Genomic DNA, 22,232 nt, shown 5'->3' with positions numbered 1-22,232 from the left:
CACTCAGAGCTGCAGATGGAGAGCTCAGTAACTGATTGTGGAGGGAGGGGATGGAGATATGGTAGAGGAAGAGCTACAACCTCTTATTTTTTCTCGTCCCGTCTCCTTCCCAAAGATACGCAGTAGCAGGGCTGGCAAGAAAAAACTCCCTTTCAAATGCAAGAGGTTTCTGAGATTTCTGTACCTGAAAACATATTAATAAACACACACAACTGAATCCAAATCTTTAGGAAACTTTCACCTGCTTAATTATTCATTCACTCACTCATTCATTCACTCATTCACCAACACTGTACTGAGGTACCAGGCACGGGGCTGGGTGTTGGAGACACAGAGTGAATGAACACATGAAGCCTTGGAGTCGCTCAGGGACTAAGAGAAACTGCATTTCACTCACTAGTAGCCCAATTATATGCCCTTGAGACTATACAGATTGGTAGAGAACTTTAAAATGCAGGCACTAGGCCTCACTGACTTCACAAGCAAGTGTGTGTTTGTACGTGTGTGTGCGCGCGCGCACACACACACACATACACACACACGCTCAGTTGTGTCTCTTTGTGACCCCGTGGACTCTAGCCTGCCAGGTTTCTCTGTCCAAGGAATTTTCCAGGCAAGAATACTGGAGTGGGTTGCCATTTCCATTTCCTCCTCTAAGGCACCTTTCCAACCCAGAGATCAAAGCTGCCTCTCTTGCATCTCCTGTATTAGCAGGCGAATTCTTTACCCCTGAGCCACCAGTAGGCAGTTATTGCGTATTTGCTGAGTTAAGGTGGGAAAAACCCTTACATCAAAAGAACTTTATATCAGAGATGAGAAGAAATGAAAATCTAGCTTTATTTTTAAAAACATCCAGAAGCAGGAATATTATTCCAGAGGAACTACACACACCAGCAGCATCTCAGATTAGAAGAGTGGTCCTCTAAAGTTGACCTGGAATGCCAAAGAGAAATGTACTACTACTGGGACTAAATTTATCCAATCAAGAGCGTGAGAGTCCAAAGGGTTGAAGACGGCCAGGTTTCAGAAATAACGCACCCTCTGTGTGCACGAGTCTTTAAGCCCGGAGGCTAGCAGTGACCGCGGCCGCCTTAGCGGCCAGAAGGTGACCTCCTCAATTAGGCCGAGGGAGGGCGTGGGCGCACCCGAGCCCTTGTCCTTGAAGAGGATTGAGCGAGCCGAGGGGAGGGATGGGCGGTGCTCGGGTTTCCAATCACAATAGAGGAAGCTCGGAGGCGGCCAAGGGGCGGGTCTCGCCTGCTCTTCCTCCCTCCTTGCGGATCCTGCGCCGAAGGAGACGCACGCTGCTGACTTTGTCTTCCTGCACCCCTTATCACTCTCTGGAGAACTTTCTCTCCCCTGGTAGGTTTCAGCTGGGACCCTGCATCCTGGCTCTGCGGAAAGACCTGGTGGGACTTGTGCAGCAAGACTCAGCGGGGGAAGGACCAGGAAGGACATCTGAGCTCGCGGGCCTGGAGCCCTGAGCATCCGGATCGGGTTGGGGCGGGGGCCCTGTCCCGGGGCTGGGGGACCCGACGGAGCCGAGGGCCTGTGCCCGATCTCTGGGCTGTGTCGGCCGCTCTTCGAAGCTCCCGGCCAGCCTGTGCCCTCCCGGGGGACGGATTTGTGGCACTTGCGGCTACATCCCGGTTCTACGTGTCCTTGATGGGTTCATGGCGGCCGCATCACCCTCAGTGCCTGCTGGCGGGCGCCCGGACACGTGCCGGAGGAGCCGGGGGAGGGAGAAGGGGCCAGGCGACCCGTGAAGCTGGGGGGTGGGGTGGTTGTTGGCGCCCACCACCTTGGACCTGGAGAAAGGCCCGGCTTTTTGGGGATGAGAGTGAAGGATGATCTTGACCCTGCCCTTAGCCTCTCCCCAGCCCTTCCTGGAGCGGTGGGCCGGCTCGTTTCTGGCCTTTTTTTTCCCTTGATGCTTCGGATGCTGTTTATTTACCAGCTTTGGGTGTTGAGAGTTTAGAAAGGCCTAGATTTTTCCCCGCTGGAGACCTTCTCTGGGGAGATCCGTGGTGGCTGCCTCCCCTCGTGACCTGAGCTCAGCGCTGCGGCGCGAAGAGGAAGAGGTGGCCCGTGGGCGGCCGGCAATGCGGGCTGGAGGGATGGAGCGGGGGAGGGGAGAGCCGGCTCTCAGTGGAAGAAGTGCAGGGCAAAAATTGGCTGTTTAAAAGGTTAGAATCGAGAGAGTCTGCAAAGTGGAGCTTTGTTCTGAACTTAAGGCACGGGTTCTTTTCTAGTGATTTATATCCACAGAAGGGGCAGGAGCATGGGCATGAAAAGGACCAAATATTGATTATTTTCACCCTGATTTTCATTCTTTGCCCTTAAAAGCCTCCACTGATCTTGAAACAGGCCTGTGTATGATATAAAACATTTTCTTGTCATGTCTTACAACCCTATTAAAGAACCCCTGTTAAAGAAAAAAAAAAATTTAAATCACATTTCTGTAGAAAGATCTGAAAGAAAATCTGTACTGGCTCAAGCCTCTACAATGTCATTTCTGAAATTCCCCAGATAGTTTAAAAGGTCTGTCTGATCAACTAATCTGTATTTCTAGAGCAGTCTTTCTGGATTTTTATTTTCCACTGCTTTGCTGGATCCTCTATACCTAGAAGATCTTAAACCAATTAGTGAAAATGCCATGATGAAGAGAAGCTATGCGTTTGTATCTCAGTTCAGCAGGAGAGGCAGCATTCATTCTCCGGATTCTGCTCAACTGCTCAAAATGTAGGACGTGTAAATTTCACTACAAGGTCATCTATTTGTGGAAACATTTGCGCACCATTGTATATTTCTTTTTTCTCTAGCATCCAGGAGAAAACTGCCAATGTGCTTTGGAAAGGCAAAATAATCTCCCTGTATAGACCCTAATGACCTGGGGGGGAATGTTTTTTGGGGGAAAATAGCTATAGAACAAAACAGTTGTCTCCAAATTCAATTAACTTTATTACAACTAGGAGTCTTACTGACTCTTACCTAATATATACAGTTACTCAACCAGGTTTTGTTACTTAGTCCTTAGCAGATGAGAAATAAAAAAAGAGACTGGGAAGCAGCAGTACAATTTGAAAGAGGGACCTTGCCCTGCCACGTGGCTGTCTGCAGCAAAAGTAAAAGGCAGACATAAATAATAGACATTTTAATGGGTTATAATTATAAATGATACTTAATTTTGAAGAAAGGGCTTTTAAAAAAAATATCATCTGAATCCTCTCTTTAAGAATGCGGATTGATACAGTAAGTTTCACCATTTGTTTTATTTATCCAGAAAACTCACCTGATAAGCTGATGACACAGATACAATTGGTGTTACTTGTATAAATGCTTCCTAACAGTTTCCTTTTTTTTTTAACTTTAATTTTTTTTTTTTAATGGCTGGAAAGAAACTGACTCAAAGGCTGGTGTTTTCCTTATGTGGTCCCCTTGGGGGAAAATGTATTGCGTATCTACCCACCTTCCAGTAAGCTTCCAAGGCACACTAAAAGGAATTCAAAGTAATAAGTTTTACAGATTTTATGCAAACATTATTTGTCACTATTTTGTCATCAGTGAGACCTCAGTAGAAGAAGAAAATAGATAAACCAGTTGGTCCCTATCTTCTAAGAGTGATAATAACCATTGGTAGTAGAAATTATATTCATAAGTAGCTCTTTTAGACCAAGCTTAAATATGGGTTAATACTGGGCCCTAACTTAAATAAATATTTTGTAGGGAGCATGGAAACCAGTCAGCTAATCTAAATATAAATGTTGTTTATCCAGTAAATGAATAGCCAGAAGACAGTTATTACAGCTTTGTTAATTACTGCTAGATAGTCATAGACTGAAGAGAAGAACCCAAACTCTAATGGGCTTCATGGAGATTTTTGTCTTTAAATTTTTGTTAGTGGGTCACTTTTTTTTTTTTTTTTTTTTAAAGAAACTCTGTGTTCTGGAATACCATTAAGCTCATTTTAAAAATGTGTTTCAATTCAAACTTGCAACAGTAACATTACAAGTTCCCCTTCCTGTTTCTCAGGTGGATACATGTTATCATATTTTGATTATTTTCTTTCAGGGCACAATGGCAACTCTTAAGGAAAAACTGATTGCACCAGTTGCGGAAGAAGAGAAAACGATCCCAAACAATAAGATCACTGTAGTGGGTGTTGGACAAGTTGGTATGGCATGTGCCATCAGCATTCTGGGAAAGGTACTTTCGAAACTTCATACGTGATAGGTAGTTTCATCATGTGTATGCAATCTCTTTAGGCTTTTGAGAATTTGATTGTATCTTTAAAAGGTTTTTTTTTTCCCCTGAAAAAAAATTTTTTTTTTTTTTTTTTTAGAAAATTAAGTTTCTGCTGTTATATATTTATTTATTTTAACTTTTTATTATTATTATTATTATTTTTTACTTTACATTATTGTCTTGGTTTTGCCATACATCAACATAAGTTGTAGACCTGGTGATACTTTATCTTTAAACACATTAGCAAATATTTCCTGAGAGAATGACATTCTTATCTGATACAATAGACTTACTGTACTCAGTAATACTGATTAAACACTATTATCTACTATACAGTACCCAGATTATAGTTCTCCAGTTATCAGAATCATACTTTTTCTCCCCTAGTCCAAGATCATATTTTTATATACTTGTCGTGTCTCTTTATTCTTCCTTAACCTGGAATTTAGCCTTCCTTCATCTCTCATGTTACCGGTGAGTTTGTAGAGACATCAGTTTTGTAGGATGCCCCTCGATTTATGTTGGTCTGGTATTTGTAACTGAGTTCAGGTTATATTTGGGGGTGACATTATGACCAGGTGATGCCCTGTCCTTCACAGTGCATCACATCAGGAGGTGTGTAATGTTATCTTGCCTCGTTATCAGCACGGTTGCTTTTTGAGGTCATGGAAATATCCTATATTATTCCCCTCAAACCTTCACTCAGTTGTTTAATTTTAAAGTAATTTCAAATCTACAGAAAACGTGCAAGAATATTTTTTAAAAAGTAAAACTTCCATATTCACTTCACCCAGATTTACCAATTCTTAATGTATTTCTGTTTGTGTGTGCACACAAGTGTGTGCCTGTGTGTATGGGTGTATGCATGTGTGTGCACATGTGCATATGGGGCTTTTTTTCTGAACCCTTTGAGAATACATGCATATACGCCTTTCATTTTCTTCTGTCTGAGTACTTTTCCTCGGAATAGGACATATTCTAACATAATCAGTTCAGTTATCAACATCAGAAGCTTTAATACTGATAACATGCTTCTAACACCTTCCACTCCTCTAGATTATATTTCCCTCCATACCTCCATAGACTTCTAGTTTGCCTCCTCTCTTCTTATTCATTGAACTGATCCATACTTTCTGAAGGCTGTCTTAAATGTTTTTTAGGGGGAACCCCTGCCTCAAAAAATGCTGTTGGGCCTTCGGTAGAACACACTGTCTTTTTGTACCGTATGCGAAGGCTGCTGGAATAACTCCTAGCCGAGTGTATTTCTATCTACAGAATTTAAATTCTAAAGGGGCAAATTCTGAATCTTCAGAATTTTTTCACTGAGGAAAAACATCATCAGAGAAATCAATTAAAATGTGTAGCGCATGCCAATTAAAGTTTTATTCTTTTGAATTTTTTTCTGGTTGGTTTAATTGACTAGGTTTCCCTAATTTAGGAGAATAGCTGCTCCCCAAATTACAGGGGAATTAAATAATCACAATTTAATGTTTACCATTCATACCAATAAAAATGGGAAAAAATATTCCAGCTTACTTTTCTTTTAAAATATTTACTGTGTACCATGTTTTAAGTGTTTTGTTTAAAATGCTTTATTTAAACAGTAATCTCAATAAATGGAAACTGTTCATATCCTATTTCCTGATACAGTAGTTGAGGCTTGACTAGATTAAGTGGCCTGCCTGTTATCACACAGTTGGTAATGGTTGAGCTGTATTTGAGCCCAGACTCTGAACTCTTAACCACAGTAACTCTGCCATTTCTTTTTATTCTATGCTAGTATGGGGGCAATTAAAGACAATTTTTTTCTTTAATTGAAGTATAGTTGGTTTACAGTGTTGTGCTAGTTTCAAGTGTACAGCAAACTGATTCACTTATATATATGTATATTTTTTTCCGGGTTCTTCCTCATTGTAGAGTATTAAAGATTTTCCATTCCTTAAGCTAAACCCAAACCTTGAACTTTTTAGGAAATCAGCAATATATCTGAGCTATCATGATTCTCTCAGAACCTCTCTGATTTTTTAATTGTAAATTTAAAGTCCTCTTTGATAAATAATGTAATTGAGACTCTGCTGTTATATAATACTTTGGCCCAATTCAAGTGCTTGAGAACTAACCAGGCTCCTAGCACAGTAGGAATCTTTCAGCTGAGCTTCTGTGAAGGAAGGACTGCCTTGTTCAAAGACCATTTTACTAATTAAAAATGTTTAAATCTTCTTGTAACGGGGAAGGATTAGAGTCAAAGTTGTTATTACTGTTTGGTAAGGATTATAAGCCCCACTCCTTTAATAAGAAAGATACCCAAAAAGAGAGAGAGAGAAAGGAAACTAGCCAATTCTATTTTGCTAAGTATCTATATGTTACTTTATTCCTCTACAAAATTTCTAGGGAATGTTGTCATCTCTATACTACTGGTGGAAAAACACAAACTCAGAAAGATTAAGTGCCTTGATTAAGATCTCAGAGATCTTACATCCCTGGTGTGGTTTTCAGAGGATACCACTTTGGCCCAGAAAGGAGATGAGCTAGGGCATCAGATTGGTTGAGAAGGTCCGTACCTTGACTGGGCTCATGGAGGCACCAGAGTCCAACGTCCACCATGACAAAGATGCTGATGTTTTCTGCTTCTCTTGCCCATTTTCCACATCCTAATTGCCAACATGGAAACCATAGTGAGCTTTTATAAAAATAGCTCCCCTGCTTAGAACTGCACACATAAATGAAATACAGGGAGGATCTTTTCTCTGCCTGTTTCTCAGAGCAAGGCAGGGTACGCACCTCCAGGAGGTACCATTCAGAATGTCGTGGATTCCTTCCAGTGGTGTGCGGTGGCTGGTGCCACCTCTGACTTCATCTCTTACCTTCTCCCCTCTTCAAAGCACTAAGATCATCATGGCCTCAGTATTAGCCACTCAGTCGTATCCAACTCTGCAACCCCAAGGACTATAGCCCATCAGGCTCCTCTGTCCATGGAATTCTCTAGGCAAGAAAACTGGAGTGGGTTGCCATTTCCTTCTCCAGGGGATCTTCCCAACCCGGAGATCGAACCTGGGTCTGCTACACTGCAGGCAGATTATTTACTGTTTGAGCCACCAGGGAAGCCTATGGCTTAAATCTTTTTATTTTTAAAAAGCATTTTTAAAATTACTTCATTTACTTGGCTGTGTCAGGTCTTAGTTGCAGCCTGCAGGATCTTTTGTTGTGGCGTAGGCTCTCTAGTTGTGGCACATGGGCTCTGGATTACACGGGCTCAGTGGTTGCAGTGCATGAGCTTAGTAGCTCTGTGGCATGTGGGATCTTAGTTCCCTGACCAGGGATCGAACCTGTACCCCCTGCATGGGAGGCAGATTCTTAACTACCAGGGAAGTCCCTTAAACCCTTTTAGAACTTGATTTCCCTTCCTCTGGAATGACTGCCTTGGATCATCAGAGTTAACTCCCTCCTGTCGTTCATATCAGGCCTTTGCGTACTGGTCTTCCTTGAGCATCCAATACCAAGTAAGCTTCCTTCCATTTCCTTTAACTTCACTCTGCCTTGCACTGTTTATAGCATTTCCATGATCAGAACCATCTTAAATTGTTTGCTTCACTCCTCTCCCCTTCCTGGTACATTCCACGAAAGCAGGAACCTTGTCAGATTTGTTCATTACTATAGTCCTCACTAGTAGAATAATGCCTGGCACATTGAGTAGTGAACATGTATTAAATAATGGATATTCCTCTTACTAAGAAATGGCACTTATGTTTGGTCAAATTTTGATCAGAGCTTTTCCTTTTTCATGGTTTCTCCTGTCGCCCCTACATGTGCTTTGGCTGCCAAGGCCCCATCACGTTGTCAAGGTCATATAGAGTATCCATGTGATTATTCTGCCCTTAGCCTCTGACCAGCTGTTTTGGGTTTGAGTGTCTGTCAGTCAGCTGCAGTCACATTCTTCTACAAACACAGCATACAGAGCAATGTAATTACAGACATACTGCAGAGTACTTTTTGCAGTGCAAGACTTGGCCTAAAAGTGAAACTTAATTAGAATGTGGTGTTTGTACAAGCAAAGACAGGCTAATGGAACAGACTCAAAACCCAGACACAAAACCAAAGAATATTTAATACAAAGTGACATGCCAGAGAAGAAAAACAAATTATTGAATAAGCGGTGCTTGTCCATTTAGCTATTTGGGAAAAGTTATACCTTTTCCTCCCACAAAATGTCATGCAGACTAAACACTTGAATATAAAAATGCAGAATGCAGCCATCAAATATTAAGGCACTGGTAGCAGAGTTGGATGTGGCTTAGCAACTAAACAGCAACAAAAACAAGTTTGCTAGCTCAGGGACCAAGAGGTAGGTTGTGGCTGTATCTGGTCCACACAGGACTTAGATTAAGAGATAATTTTTTTTTTTTGGCCAAGCCGTCCAGCATTCAGGATCTTAGTTTCTCAACCAGGGTTTGAACCTGTGTCCACTATAGTGGAAGTACAGAGTCTTCACCACTGAACCACCAGGAAAGTCCAAAGAGACCATTTGTGTCTTATGTTAAACACACTATCAACAAGTGTAGTGTTGTTCCTGGCTTCTAACTGATCTTGTTCCTCAATGAGTTAGTGCTTTTGCAGCTAATCTAAGCCTTGATGTATTGATCATTTTAAAATATGCAGCTTAAGTGGAATATACATGTGGTAAATTCATTGGTTATATACACTATGTGAATACAGAAAGATTTATTTAAGCCCAAGTGTCAGTACTTAGTCACACATCTTCATTTGCCTGCCTCCCACTGGGAGGATATTCAGTCGCATAAATGCAGCTAAATTCAGCGCTGCAATTATTTTCTCCAAGTGTTGGTCTCTTCCTTCCTTGCCAGCTGACTATGCACTTCTCTGCCAATTCTCTACCCACTGAAACAAAACAGAGGATCTGAGATCCTGTGACATCCTTTTCCACTTAAGCCCCAAATTGTTGTGCCCCTTGACTTCAACAGCGCACATGTGATGTCCCCAAAATAAGAGTGACATCCCCAGTACTTGGCACCTGAAAGGAATGGTTATGAAGTTCTCTGGAATGAATTTAGGGCTCCAGAAACACAAGCGAGGGCTTTGTGTGATCTTGCAGAGGAACGAAACCATTTTAAGTGTTAAAAATGTATGTAAGTGAAAAGGGGTGAACATTAATGCCTGCATTTGACATACATGGAAGGAGAAAATACTTGACAGGGAAGCCTGGCGTGCTGCAGTCCATGGGGTCACAAAGAGTCGAACACGACTCCGTGACTGAGCAACAACAAAGCAACCCCCAGGTCATAAAAGGGTCTTTTGAAGTTGGCAAGTGAATCAACTGCTTGGAACTAAGAATGCATTCAGTCGCATGGAAGTTTGAGTCTCAGAGAAACCCTCCCAAGCAAGCCTATTGTAGCTCGCTGCTTCAGGCCAGCCGACACTGGTTTTCTAGAAACAGGTGACAGTCTTTATTCCTAGGCCACTACCTGGAGCAGGACCTGCTTTGCTGGCAAGTTAACTGGATCAAGTTTTCTTATTGGCCACCTCACCTCTCTTCCTCTGCCTCCCCCTCTGCTGCTCAGAGCCTTCCTGACCCCTCCCAATTCCACATGGATTATTTTATCTTAGCACTTTCTGAACCTGAGTTACTTTATATTTTTTCCCTTTATATAACTTATCAAACTCTCCTTCACAGAGGATAGTTCCTAATAATAGAGGAACTGTATTAAGTTCTAAATTGTTGTGGATCGTTTCTAATAATTACTAGGCTAATTATTTTGCTAACAGCCTGAAAAGCAATAAAGGCCAGGATTTGGGTGATAGGTCAATGGGAAGGGTAATTACTTTTTAAAAGAGTTTGTAGGGACTTCCCTGGTGGTCCAGTGGTTAAGACTCCATGCTCCCAGTGTAGGAGGCATGGGTTTGACCTCTGGTTGGGGAACTAAGATCCCACATGCTACAGGGCATGGTCAAAAATATAATTTTTTAAAAAAAATAGAGTTTGTAAATTATGAGTTTTCACAAGACAACTGACTTATTTATTTTTTAAGTTTTTGGGCCATGTTGCACGGCATGCAGGGTCTTAGTTCCCTGACCAAGGATCAAACCTGTGCCTTCTGCATTGGAGGCATACTGATGTTAAAAGCTGAAAGGTTATTTAAACACAACTAGATCTCTTGATGCAAAGAGTTGATTCACTGGAAAAGACTCTGATGCTGGGAAAGATGGAAGGCAAAAGGAGAAGGGGGTGATAGAGAATTAGGTGGTTAGATAGCATCACTGACTTAATGCACATGAATCTGAGCAAACTGCAGGAGATGGTAAAGGACAGGAAAGCCTGACATGCTTCAGTCCGTGGGGCCACAGAGTCAGACACCACTGAGCGACCTAACAACAACAGATAACAGCTCCCTTTTCCTGGGAAGAAAAGATTGAGGACTTGCTGAAAAGCAGATAGGATGACTGATTGAGGGTATTACTTGGGATGGATGGCACAAGATGACAGTCGGAATAGAAAATAAAAAAACATTGAGACTGACCAAGTTTGCCTTGAAAATGTATGGAGAATTCACTAGCCCTGGAGCCCTGTGCCCCTGACTCTTATCTTTCACCAGCAGGACATTCGAGTTGGTCAGAGCCAACCTGAGGGTTCCTAGCTTCAAGCAGGCCTTCAAAGCCTGCTCTGAAGTGAACTCTGCCTCGTGTTTTAAATGAAATCTGCCCTCTCTAAATCCCTCCAAACTAGGAGTGACCTTCAAGATGGACACAGTGCCCAAGACTGTTTCTAGCTCTTTGTGAGTCTCTACTTTTTTTACCATCAGTCCCCTTTAATATGAAGACGAGCACCCTGAGGCCACTGTTGAACCACGATACTTGCACGTTTAGATTCTTAATTACATCAAGCTCATTGAATGTCCACTGAGTACTAGAGGTGAAATTCTTTTTTTTTAAAAAATGGTATCAAATATTAATAGTTCATTATTCAAAACGTTTCCTCATCAAATTGTTGAAAGCACACCTAATTCCATGGTAAAAACTCTTCCCTAAGTTTTTAGACATTGGGCATTCCCATTTCAAGGGTATTTTGACTGAAATACTGTGAACTGAGGTGTCCTTGAGTAGCTTGGGGTCCTAACAGCTCCTTTTGTGTTTATAGTCTCTGGCTGATGAGCTTGCTCTTGTGGATGTTTTGGAAGATAAACTCAAAGGAGAAATGATGGACCTGCAGCACGGGAGCTTATTCCTTCAGACGCCAAAAATTGTGGCAGACAAAGGTAGGCTCCTTTCATGCCTGAAGTGATCAAATAATAAACTGATATCCTCACTCCCTGAGAGGAAACAGGTTTTCCCATCCTGGTGAATCTAATGTCAGCAGTTTCTTGTTTCCTTCTGGGTCCAGTTCATCCTCAGGGACAATCATAATTGTTATCTCTGTAAAGCCTCCCCCCGGTGCCTTGCACATATACAGTGCATAACATTTTAGGAAATTGGATCCAAATGCTTGCTTACACATACCTGAGAACAGGGATGTTTTAAATCCGAAGAAATATTTGCACAAAATAATTTGAGTGTCTCAAAGAAACTAAATAAATTTGTATTCTAGCCGTCTTTGTTCTGGATTAATGCATTTATGCATTAATGGCTGTGCCTACAGATATAGTAATGTCCAGCCTCCAAAATAATTTCTAACAATATTACTACTAATAGTGTATGTGTCAATCACTCAGTCATGTCCAACTCTTTGCAACTGCATGGACTCCTCTGTAGCCCCCCAGGGTCCTCTGTCCAGGGGATTTTCCAGGCAAGAATACTGGAATGGGTTGCCATTCCATTCTCCAGGGGATCTTCCCAACCCAGGGATCGAACCTGGGTCTCCTGCATTGCAGGCAGATTCTTTACCATCTGAGCTACAGGGCAAGTCCACTACTAATAATAAACAGCTGTTACTTACTGAATTATTAGCATTCTGGGTACTGTGAAACTTGTTGCATGTCTCATCTTCACTGCAGCCCTGTGAAAAGTGGGTCCTATTACCCCCGTTTTATGGAAGAGGAAGCTGATAAATTATTAGTAACTGTCAAAAGTCACATAGCAACATGGTTTAATTGTATGAGTCATCCATAAGTATTGAGTCTAATGACCACATCAAGTCAAAATGTCTGTAATTTGAGAAAGGATTCACTTGCTTGGGGAAAAAAATAAAATACTCTGTAGAGAAACTCATTGCTAAAAACAATAAGCTTCTTTAAAACATTGAGTATTAGAAATTAAATTCTAGCCAAGAACAAACACTTGAGTGCCTCCCTTTGCCTTCATAGATTGAATTAACATTACAAGTCTACAGTTAGCTTCCAATTGCCTTTTTGTTGGATGACTGCCAGTTGAACTTGGCACTCACTGTTTATACTTTGTGTTATTACTGACAATCCAGTATTCTCTAAAGCCAATAGAATTTTGAATCCGTTAGCAAGAAACATAATTTAAGGCTGTCTTTGTTTCCTGGGTTCATTTTCTGAGCCAGTGTTGTGGTCGGAATGGTTCCACATCACTCAAGGAGGAAGAAGCCATGGAACACTGGTGTTGCAACTCAACACGTTATACAGAAAATGTAATTCTCACATAACGTTCCTCACATACGTTCCATGAGCTTACGTATGTTTGGGTCCCTAGAGCATCTCATACGGCATGTTTTGATGCAGAGTTGTATGTGAAGTCCTTTTCTCCCCTCTCCTTCAAGATTACTCTGTCACTGCCAATTCCAAGATCGTGGTGGTAACTGCAGGAGTTCGCCAGCAAGAAGGGGAGAGTCGCCTGAATTTGGTGCAAAGGAACGTTAACGTCTTCAAGTTCATCATTCCTCAGATCGTCAAGTACAGTCCTGACTGCATCATCATTGTGGTTTCCAACCCAGGTATCAATCATTGTGATGCCTTAAGGTTCAGTTCTGTTCAATTCAGTACTTTGGGATTTTTTTTTTCTTTTCCTTTTTTTTTTTTCTTTTTTAACTTATGAAAAGTCTTTTCTGGTGTTTGGCCTAAGCAATTCATGTGTCTTCCATTAATTGGCCACAGAGAGTGATGTTTGCAAAACCCCTGGCACATTCCCAGGCCACATGCTGAAGAATGTGAGAAGAGTTTTATATAAAGCAGTTTCATCTCCTTATTTTATCTGGGTTTGTTGGAAAGTCTAAAAGGTTTTAAAATTTTCTATCAAGATTATACTGGGATACAAAATTTGAATGTGGCTCCAGTTTGGAAGAAGTATTTTAGCCTATGTGACCATCTGTTTTCCAGAAAATGCACTTTAGTCTTCTAAAATTCTTGAAAATTAAGTTGACTGATTTTTTTTTTTTTAAGGAGTTAAAGAAAGCCATTAATTAGTCTAGGTTTAAAGATGGAAAGTAGCCTGTTGATGGACAAATACATGTTTAACACCAAATGTTGTAACTTAAAATTTCTGATTAGAAAGAATTGTACTTTTTCAGCCCAAAGAGTCAAAATTCAGTTTCACACTTCTTTTGCCTATAGTTTGCCACCAAACTTACTTTTTATTGGTAAGCACAGTAGATAAATATGTTGTTAAATGGTAAAGCTGATTATCTCTGATACTTCACTTAGAGAAACATTGTAAGAGCCAGGAAAGTCCTTACAATTTATGGGATATTGAGAGTTTGGAGCCAGCAAGACCATCTTGGCTTGGAGTTTCCTGGTCAACCTTGTATCTAAAATTTCTCATAAATAGAGAGTGGCAAATAGATGCAGAGCATGAGTGACAGACAGCAGACACATATGAAGTTGCTACATCCTGTGCTTAAGGCAGACATTATTAACTGGTTATACAACTTTTCCAGGTATAGCTTCAAAGTCTTAAGTCTCCAGGGAGTCACTCCTACTGAGTCACTGTTGCCAAGGAAGAGGTTATAATATCCAGGCCAAAATGACCTTAAGATATCCCATCCAGTGTCTGTATATGAGAGTGGAGGTGGAGACTTGCCTTCCTGGTGTGCACATTTTCCTACTTTTTACAGCTTAGCCTGTATAAATGCTCTGATCTTTTCTAGCCCGGCAGGTTTTACCTCTGTGCCACACCAGAATAAAGGCTCTGTCATTAAATTCTTTCTGTTCAATACTGCTGCTGCTAAGTCGCTTCAGTCGTGTCCGACTCTGCGACCCCATAGACGGCAGCCCAGCAGGCTCCCCCGTCCCTGGGATTCTCCAGGCAAGAACACTGGAGGGGGTTGCCATTTCCTCCTATTATAATAATTGTTTACTGAGTACTGTCTTGTTCCCAAAGGTAACTTTTAGCCGCGTGCCTTGGTTGTTTAGTAACCTATAGCTTTCGGTTTCTGAAAACAGTTGTTACAATCCTGGAATGTTAGAATTGGAAGAAACTTAAGTGATGATCGAATTCAGCCCTTTTTCTCTTTCTTTCTATATTTAGTAAATTAATCTGCAGGACTCATATATTCTTGTTTCCAATGATAATGTAGATTAAAACCACAACATTGCATTTTCCATGTTTTACAATCTCTTGACTATACAGCTTAAAAGTTTTTCTTATCTTTCTAGCCCCCATGGTCCCTAATTCCGAAAAGTCAAATATTCACATCTTTCTGGCCACATCTCATTTGGGGGATGGAGCAGAGGGGAGAGGAGAAAACCAGGGTACCACTGCTCGACATAGCAGTTGACATCAGTTTTGATGTACTTACATATATTATTTTTAAAAATTTTAGTGGATATTCTCACATATGTTACCTGGAAACTAAGTGGATTACCCAAGCACCGTGTGATTGGGAGTGGATGTAACCTGGATTCGGCTAGATTTCGCTACCTTATGGCTGAAAAACTTGGCATTCATCCCAGCAGCTGCCACGGATGGATTTTGGGGGAACACGGCGACTCAAGCGGTAAAAAACAAAACAAAACACAGACAGCGTTTGCTGTGTACTTAGGATATTGTTCTTGCCATTCTGAGGATATTGTTCTTGCCATTCTGAATTTTTTGTTTGTTTTTAATTGTAGTTTATATTTTCACATGCATCACATTATAGATAAGTAATTGTGAGAGAATACTTTGATACTGACTAGGTAAATATCTGATTCCTTATCAGTTTATTGCCTCATAAGTTTAGTATCCATGAATGATTCTTAGTTAAATATTATTTAGATAATAATGGTTTAAAAATAGTTAAAAATTATTACTATGATAGTTTTGAAACATTCTAATTCCATCATTTCATCTTAAACATTGAATATTATACAATGATTAGGCTTATTGTATAAAACTGTAATAATCTAAGACATAATGATAATATTGGTTTTACTAAATCCACCTCTGCCCAATATGCAAGGGGCTATTTTCTCCCTAAAGGTTAAGGTGTACATTTTTCTTTGAAAAATCAGTAGTGTAATTCTGGTAGAGTGAACTTTGGTAGTGGAAGAATTAGGTCTTAAAATTATTACTTATTTTTTAAAATATAAGCAGGTGGAAAGTTCAGAGTTCCTCAAACCCAGAGTTTAGGATAGTCCCGAACTAGAGTCCCTCACGATTTCACAAACCCGCAGAAAGCGAAGAATTTCATAACGCCTGTTAGTCTGACACAGTAATTCTGTTTGCATCAAAATGGTTGAAAGGTAAAAGGTCAGATTTGAAGGCAAATGTTAGTCTCTGGGGGGAAGTGAATGGGAGTGAATTGTCATTGGACCAGTTAGTGGATAACTTGCATCAAGGGTGAAATCTGAACTAAGAGAAGGAAAGATTTTTTAAAAACAATGTCAGAGATAAAATGCTTATCTTTCCCCAACTCCCAATAGTGGCTGTGTGGAGTGGAGTGAATGTGGCAGGCGTTTCTCTCCAGGAACTGAATCCAGAAATGGGAACAGACAATGATAGTGAAAATTGGAAGGAAGTGCATAAGATGGTGGTTGAGAGGTAAGCGGGGGGGAGGGGGGCTTGATTGAAGACAATTAATATCATCTTAGACAAAATCGAGAACACTTTCCATGGCTGCCTATTCAGATAAACTGTTTCCAAAATTTTGTTTTCCTTTTTAAAAAAAAATTTACTCTTTTTTTTTGTTTGTTTGAGGGAGAGTGCTTTTTTCCCCTTTTTTTTTCATTTTTTAATTATTTTTTTCTTTTAGATAGACTCAGCATAGCAAATATGCAGCTGTTATCTTCTGAAAGAGGCAAGACTGACTTAACACTGGTCAAACTTGCTATGCTGGTGCCCCTAGGGAAAGCAAATATTTTTCCAGAGAAATTCTGTTGTAATAGGAGTGAAACATGGAATTCACAGATGACAAAGGTGGCTTATTTAGAAAAGTAAACCTAGGCACTGTTGCATCATAATTGACTAGAAAGATACTTACTGATTGATTGTTAATGGTTTTCAAGCTATTAGCAATCAGCAGCTTGAACACTGATTCAGTGTCTCTCCACACCCAACCGAGGATGTCCCCTTTCCCCTGTTTTTTAAAACTGCCTTTTGTGACTAACCATTCTCTCTATGACCCTCATGTTTATCATAAAATAAGGTATCATTTTGGACCAGAGTAAACACTGTGGGCTTAGATTGAAATTATGGGTCTTTTCTGTTCAGTTCAGTTCAGTTGCTCAGTCGTGTCCTACTCTTCGCGACCCCATGAATCGCAGCACGCCAGGCCTCCCTGTCCATCACCATCTCCCGGACTTCACTCAGACTCACGTCCATCGAGTCAGTGATGCCATCCAGCCATCTCATCCTCTGTCGTCCCCCTCTCATCCTGCCCTCAGTCCCTCCCAGCATCAGAGTCTTTTCCAATGAGTCAACTCTTCGCATGAGGTGGCCAAAGTACTGGAGTTTCAGCTTTAGCATCATTCCTTCCAAAGAAATCCCAGGGCTGATCTCCTTCAGAATGGACTGGTTGGATCTCCTTGCAGTCCAAGGGACTCTCAAGAGTCTTCTCCAACACCACAGTTCAAAAGCATCAATTCTTCGGTGCTCAGCTTTCTTCACAGTCCAACTCTCACATCCATACTTGACCACTGGAAAAACCATAGCCTTGACTAGACTGACCTTTGTTAGCAAAGTAATGTCTCTGCTTTTCAATATGCTATCTAGAGACACTGTATAATATTGGGAAGCCATTTAACTTTTAAGCTGAATCTCAGTTTTCTCCTCTACAAAGTCTTAAGGTGTTTATAAGTCTAACTGTTTTCTCAAATATGGAATCCTTTAATTTAGTTCAATTTTAAAGATTTTTTCCCCCAAGAATTTGACCTGTATATGGAGAAAAAGGATCTTTAAAAAGTTGAAAGAGTTCTTAGGATTTCATTAAGATAAACCCAGTGTAGCTCACCCAAGGTCTTTTAATTAGTGATAGATTGCGTTAAGTCCCATTTTTCTAGTACTCAGTTACTCCTGCTACCTAATTCTCAAGTACAAGTGCCTTTGTGGGTTCAGAGTGTATATAATTTGTGCTCAGATAGTTGTCTGCAAGGTTTTGACATCACTTTGCTCTTAAGTTAGTTGGTCGTAGTATTTTAGGTAACAGTGATTAGTGGCCTCAAAGGGACCTGAAAATCAAGGTGTAATTTGTCCTTTGAATGTGAATGTGAAGGTTCTTTTACTTTCATTGTTCCCTGATTTTATTAATATCTTTGGAAATATTTGTGTTTATAAATAAGATTGGTTGCAAATGTACATGCTACCACTGTGATTTTAAAAATGCCTATTTATACAATAAACTACTTAAATTTGTCAAAGCATTTACATACTACCAACCATGTAGTTTTAAAGTTGTAAATATTTTACATATATATTAACTCATTTAACAAACTTATGAAGTAGATACCATTGTTACCCTTATTTTACAGAAGTAGACCCTGAGATAGGTAGTCTAAATCATGTTCTCAGCATGACAGGGTTAAGAGACAGTAGGAATCAAACCACCAAAGCATCTGGTCAATTATCTCCTTTATGGTTTTTTTTTTCTTAGTGCCTATGAGGTCATCAAGCTAAAAGGATATACCAACTGGGCTATTGGATTAAGTGTGGCTGACCTTATTGAATCCATGTTGAAAAATCTATCCAGGATTCACCCAGTGTCAACAATGGTGAAGGTAAACTATTACAGAATATTAGGTGGTTTCTCATTGAGCATTCCATAAGTAGATTAATTTTAAGAAGGATGAGATAATGTCTCAGTCCACAGTTAGTTTTCATCTCAAAGTTTTATGGAAACTTTACTCCTTTCTGTCAGAAGCTTAGGCCAAAAGAGCAAAAGTTTATAGAAGCTGAGACATCAAATGTGTTTTTATAATTCTCCTTTGTATAATGTGCCAAATTAAATATTAACTCTGAGTCTTATTCAGCATATTCTTAGATGATTATTTGAATAAGTTTAATAATTTCATTTCAAGTTGGTGTATTCTAAACTATAGCTTGGCTTTGTGGTATATAGCACTGATACCTTAGCAAGTTTAGTTTAATTCAGAAGCTATGAAACAGTTAAGTAGAAACTGATTATTTTTAAATAAAACTGAGATAACTGATTCATTTTCTGCAAGTCAACAGCAGGAGTGAAAAAGTAAGGGAGAAAATGCAGTAGACTGAAATAAACAAGAGGTAAATATAGAAGTATTTGGGGATAAATCATGGTATCAGATGTTTTGAAGGTTTTTTTGTTATTGTTGTTTGGCTTTTTGATACTATGGCAAAAAAAATTAAAAGCAAGTATGGCAAAATTGGATAATTGCCGAGTCCATATATAAAAATTTGTTTATTGCCTCCACTTTGGTGTATGTACAAAAACTTTCAGAGCTAATTTAAGAAAATCTTAAACTCCCTTGATTAATGTACTAAAATAATTGTATAATTAAATTAATCCTGTGAGTAAATTACTTAATACAAACCGGTACAGTGTTTGAGGAATTGTGTGTTGTTTTTTTTTCCCAGCAATTCTTGAGTATTCCAAGAATCTTGCCTTTGTGTGACTTCCAGTTACTCTCCTGGACCTTGTAGGTCAACTACTACCTAAAATCTTCTACTTAACTAAAGATTTTTCAGGATACTTAAAATTTCATGAAAAAAAGCTCAATAAGAACCACATTTGAATGTGATTTAATTTGAAGACATACAAGCAGAGAGGTGTCAATGAGTTTGATAAAGTACTTTAAAAATTCTAGTTTTATCATAGTGTCTATTTGTATATTCTTTGTACAAAATCAAATTTGAAATACAAATATTAGATAGGCCTGTCAGTGATAAAAACTAAAGGAGTTTATGCTTATCAAATTTCTTGCAGTTCGTCCTGTTCAACCCCAGGCCCTGCGGTCATTCTTACCTGTGGTTTCATTTCTTAATTTTGGTGCTTTTCTTGTTCTGGCAGGGCATGTATGGCATTGAGAATGAAGTCTTCCTGAGCCTTCCATGTATCCTGAATGCTCGAGGGTTAACCAGTGTTATCAACCAGAAGCTAAAGGATGAAGAGGTTGCCCAACTCAAGAAAAGTGCAGATACCCTCTGGGGCATCCAAAAGGACCTGAAGGACCTGTGACTTCCGGGTGCAAGGCTGTAGAAACTTAAAACTACAGTTTGATTAACTACGAGCCTTTAGTTTGCATCCATGTACATGGAGCACAGTTCGCTTTTGTCTTCCTAAGTCTGTGAATCTGGGCTCCCAGAATCAAAGCCCATGCTTGCTTTAATGCTTGCAAGATGAGTCCTTGAACAAATAAAATAAACCACCTAGCGTAGTGTGCTCCTGTCTCTCGAATTTTTTAATTTCTAAAAGATTTCCATCTGTCTCTTTTTTTTAAAAATGATAGTTCTTCCCCCATATCATAAATTTCCTTAAATTCTGTCATCTACATTTCATCCTGTACTTCTTCCACCAAACAGCACTACAATTCTTTGTCACAACATGTGCTGTGATTTTGTTGTCCTAAGAATATGTTACCATTTTTTGGTTTCATTTATTTTAAATTTATTTGGCTGTGTCAGATCTTAACGATGACATGCGGGATCATTCTTGTGTCATGTGGGATCTTTTGGTGCAGCACGTAGGCTCTAGTTGTGGCTCACTGGTTTAACTGCTCCGTAGCATGTGGGATCTTCGTTCCCCACCAGGGATTGAACCTGCATTCTCTGCATTATGCTGCTGCTGCTGCTGCTAAGTCGCTTCAGTCATGTCTGACTCTGTGCGACCCCATGGACGGCAGCCCACCAGGCTCCCCCGTCCCTGGGATTCTCCAGGCAAGAACACCGGAGTGGGTTGCCATTTCCTTCTCCAGTGCATGAAAGTGAAACGCGAAAGTGAAGTCGCTCAGTAGTGCCAACTCTTAGCGACCCCATGGGCTGCAGCCCACCAGGCTCCTCCATCCATGGGATTTTCCAGGCAAGAGTACTGGAGTGGGGTGCCATTGCCTTCTCCATCCCTGCATTATAAGGCAAATAAATTCTTAACCATTGGACTGCCAGGGAAGTCGCAAGGATTTTTTTTTTTTTTTTTGAGAGTGGTTTCACAGCAAAATTGATGCAGAGATTTCCCATTAACACTTGCCCTTGTGTTTATGGGAAATCTGTCTATGAATATATGTATATGAACACATATTCATAGCTTCCCCTGTTACCAGCATCACTCAGAGTGGTGTGTTTGTTATAGTCAATGAACCAACATTGCTATGACATCCAAAGCCCGTCATTTATGTTACGGTTCAGTCTTGGTATGCATTCTATGGGCTTGGACAAATGTCAAGTGACACGTACCCAGTATTTTCACAGCCCTGAAAATACTGAGGGTACCACTGTAGGTTTACCACTGAAGAAAGAACTAGAACCCATGGATGACACAAAGAAGTCCATTTTATTTCTCTCAAAGGAAAAGCCTCTAAAACGGCTTTCTAAAATTGGGATTAACTTTGTTACAGTTGGTTCAATTTGATAATGAAAAATGAAAGTGGGCTGAATTATTCACATCCAGGCTACTGGGAGACAGCTTAATACAGGGGTTAGGAGGGGGCCTTAATGCAGACTTCCTTTAAAACATAGAGTTTACATGTAATATCTAGGGGTCAGTTTTGATAGTGTTAAAAGCATGGAATTTGTTATCATGTAAACCTGGATTTCATTGATTAACTGCAGTTTGGGGCAAGTTACCTTAACTACCCCTAAGCCTCAATTTTCTTACCTATGAAGTAGTGGTAATAATGGTACCTCTTCAATATGGTATATGAATTAAATCAGAAAATGTAAAACTTAAAGCACAATGCTTGAGTCTAATAGTATTTTAGTGCTTACTCTTATAAGTGATTTCAGTTCAGTTCAGTTCAGTCGCTCAGTCATGTCCAACTCTGCAACCCTATGAAATGCAGCATGCCAGGCCTCCCTGTCCACCAATTCCCGGAGCTTACTCAAACTCTTGTCCATTGAGTCGATGATGCCAGCAACCATCTCATCCTCTGTCGTCCCCTTCTGCCTTCAATCTTCCCCAGCATCAGGGTCTTTTCAAATGAGCTCTTTGCATCAGGTGGCCAATGTGATTTGCATATATATAACATATATATAATATATGTGATTTACATATATATTAACTCATTTAAGTCATCCTAAGCTGGCTTAAAACTCAACATTCAAAAAACGAAGATTATGGCATCAGGTCCCATCACTTCATGGCAAATAGATGGGGAAAAAATAGGAACAGTGACAGACTTCTTGGGGTGCAAAATCACTATGGACAGTGACTACAGCCATGAAATTAGAAGATGCTTGCTCCTTGGAAGAAAAGCTATGACAAACCTAGGCAGCACGTTAAAAAGCAGAGACCTTAGCTTGCCAACATAGGTCCGTCTAGTCAAAGATGGTTTTTCCGGTCGTCATGTACAGATGTCAATTGGACCGTAAAGACAGCTGAGCCGAGAAGAATTGATGCTTTTGAACTGTGGTGTTGGAGAAGACTCTTGAGTCCCTTGGACTGAAAGGAGATCCAACCAGTCCATCCTAAAGGAAAT

General features: G+C 40.2%; 1 protein-coding gene across 1 annotated transcript; it reads left to right on the top strand.

Annotated features, from left to right (window-relative positions):
* The first annotated feature begins 1,205 nt into the window (after positions 1 to 1,205).
* On the top strand, positions 1,206 to 19,984 carry LDHB (lactate dehydrogenase B). Its single transcript, XM_055571664.1, has 8 exons — positions 1,206 to 1,362; positions 4,072 to 4,206; positions 11,396 to 11,513; positions 12,977 to 13,150; positions 14,975 to 15,148; positions 16,056 to 16,173; positions 18,221 to 18,344; positions 19,613 to 19,984. The coding sequence occupies exons 2-8, from the start codon at positions 4,078 to 4,080 to the stop codon at positions 19,778 to 19,780; spliced, it is 1,005 nt and encodes a 334-aa protein (XP_055427639.1). The 5' UTR covers positions 1,206 to 1,362; positions 4,072 to 4,077; the 3' UTR covers positions 19,781 to 19,984.
* Positions 19,985 to 22,232: the final 2,248 nt, after the last annotated feature.

Source organism: Bubalus kerabau, chromosome 1, assembly GCF_029407905.1.
Source record: "Bubalus kerabau isolate K-KA32 ecotype Philippines breed swamp buffalo chromosome 1, PCC_UOA_SB_1v2, whole genome shotgun sequence".
Classification (NCBI taxonomy): Eukaryota; Metazoa; Chordata; class Mammalia; order Artiodactyla; family Bovidae; genus Bubalus; species Bubalus kerabau.
Note: the sequence above shows the minus strand (reverse complement) of the source record. Positions and strands in the feature narration are given on the sequence as shown.

Excerpts from the sequence above, each read along its gene's own strand:
- LDHB (XM_055571664.1), top strand. The coding sequence starts at position 4,078 with ATGGCAACTCTTAAGGAAAAACTGATTGCACCAGTTGCGGAAGAAGAG. Across the intron at positions 11,514-12,976 it reads AAAAATTGTGGCAGACAAAG|ATTACTCTGTCACTGCCAAT; the intron begins GTAGGCTCCTTT and ends CTCTCCTTCAAG. Across the intron at positions 15,149-16,055 it reads GGAACACGGCGACTCAAGCG|TGGCTGTGTGGAGTGGAGTG; the intron begins GTAAAAAACAAA and ends AACTCCCAATAG.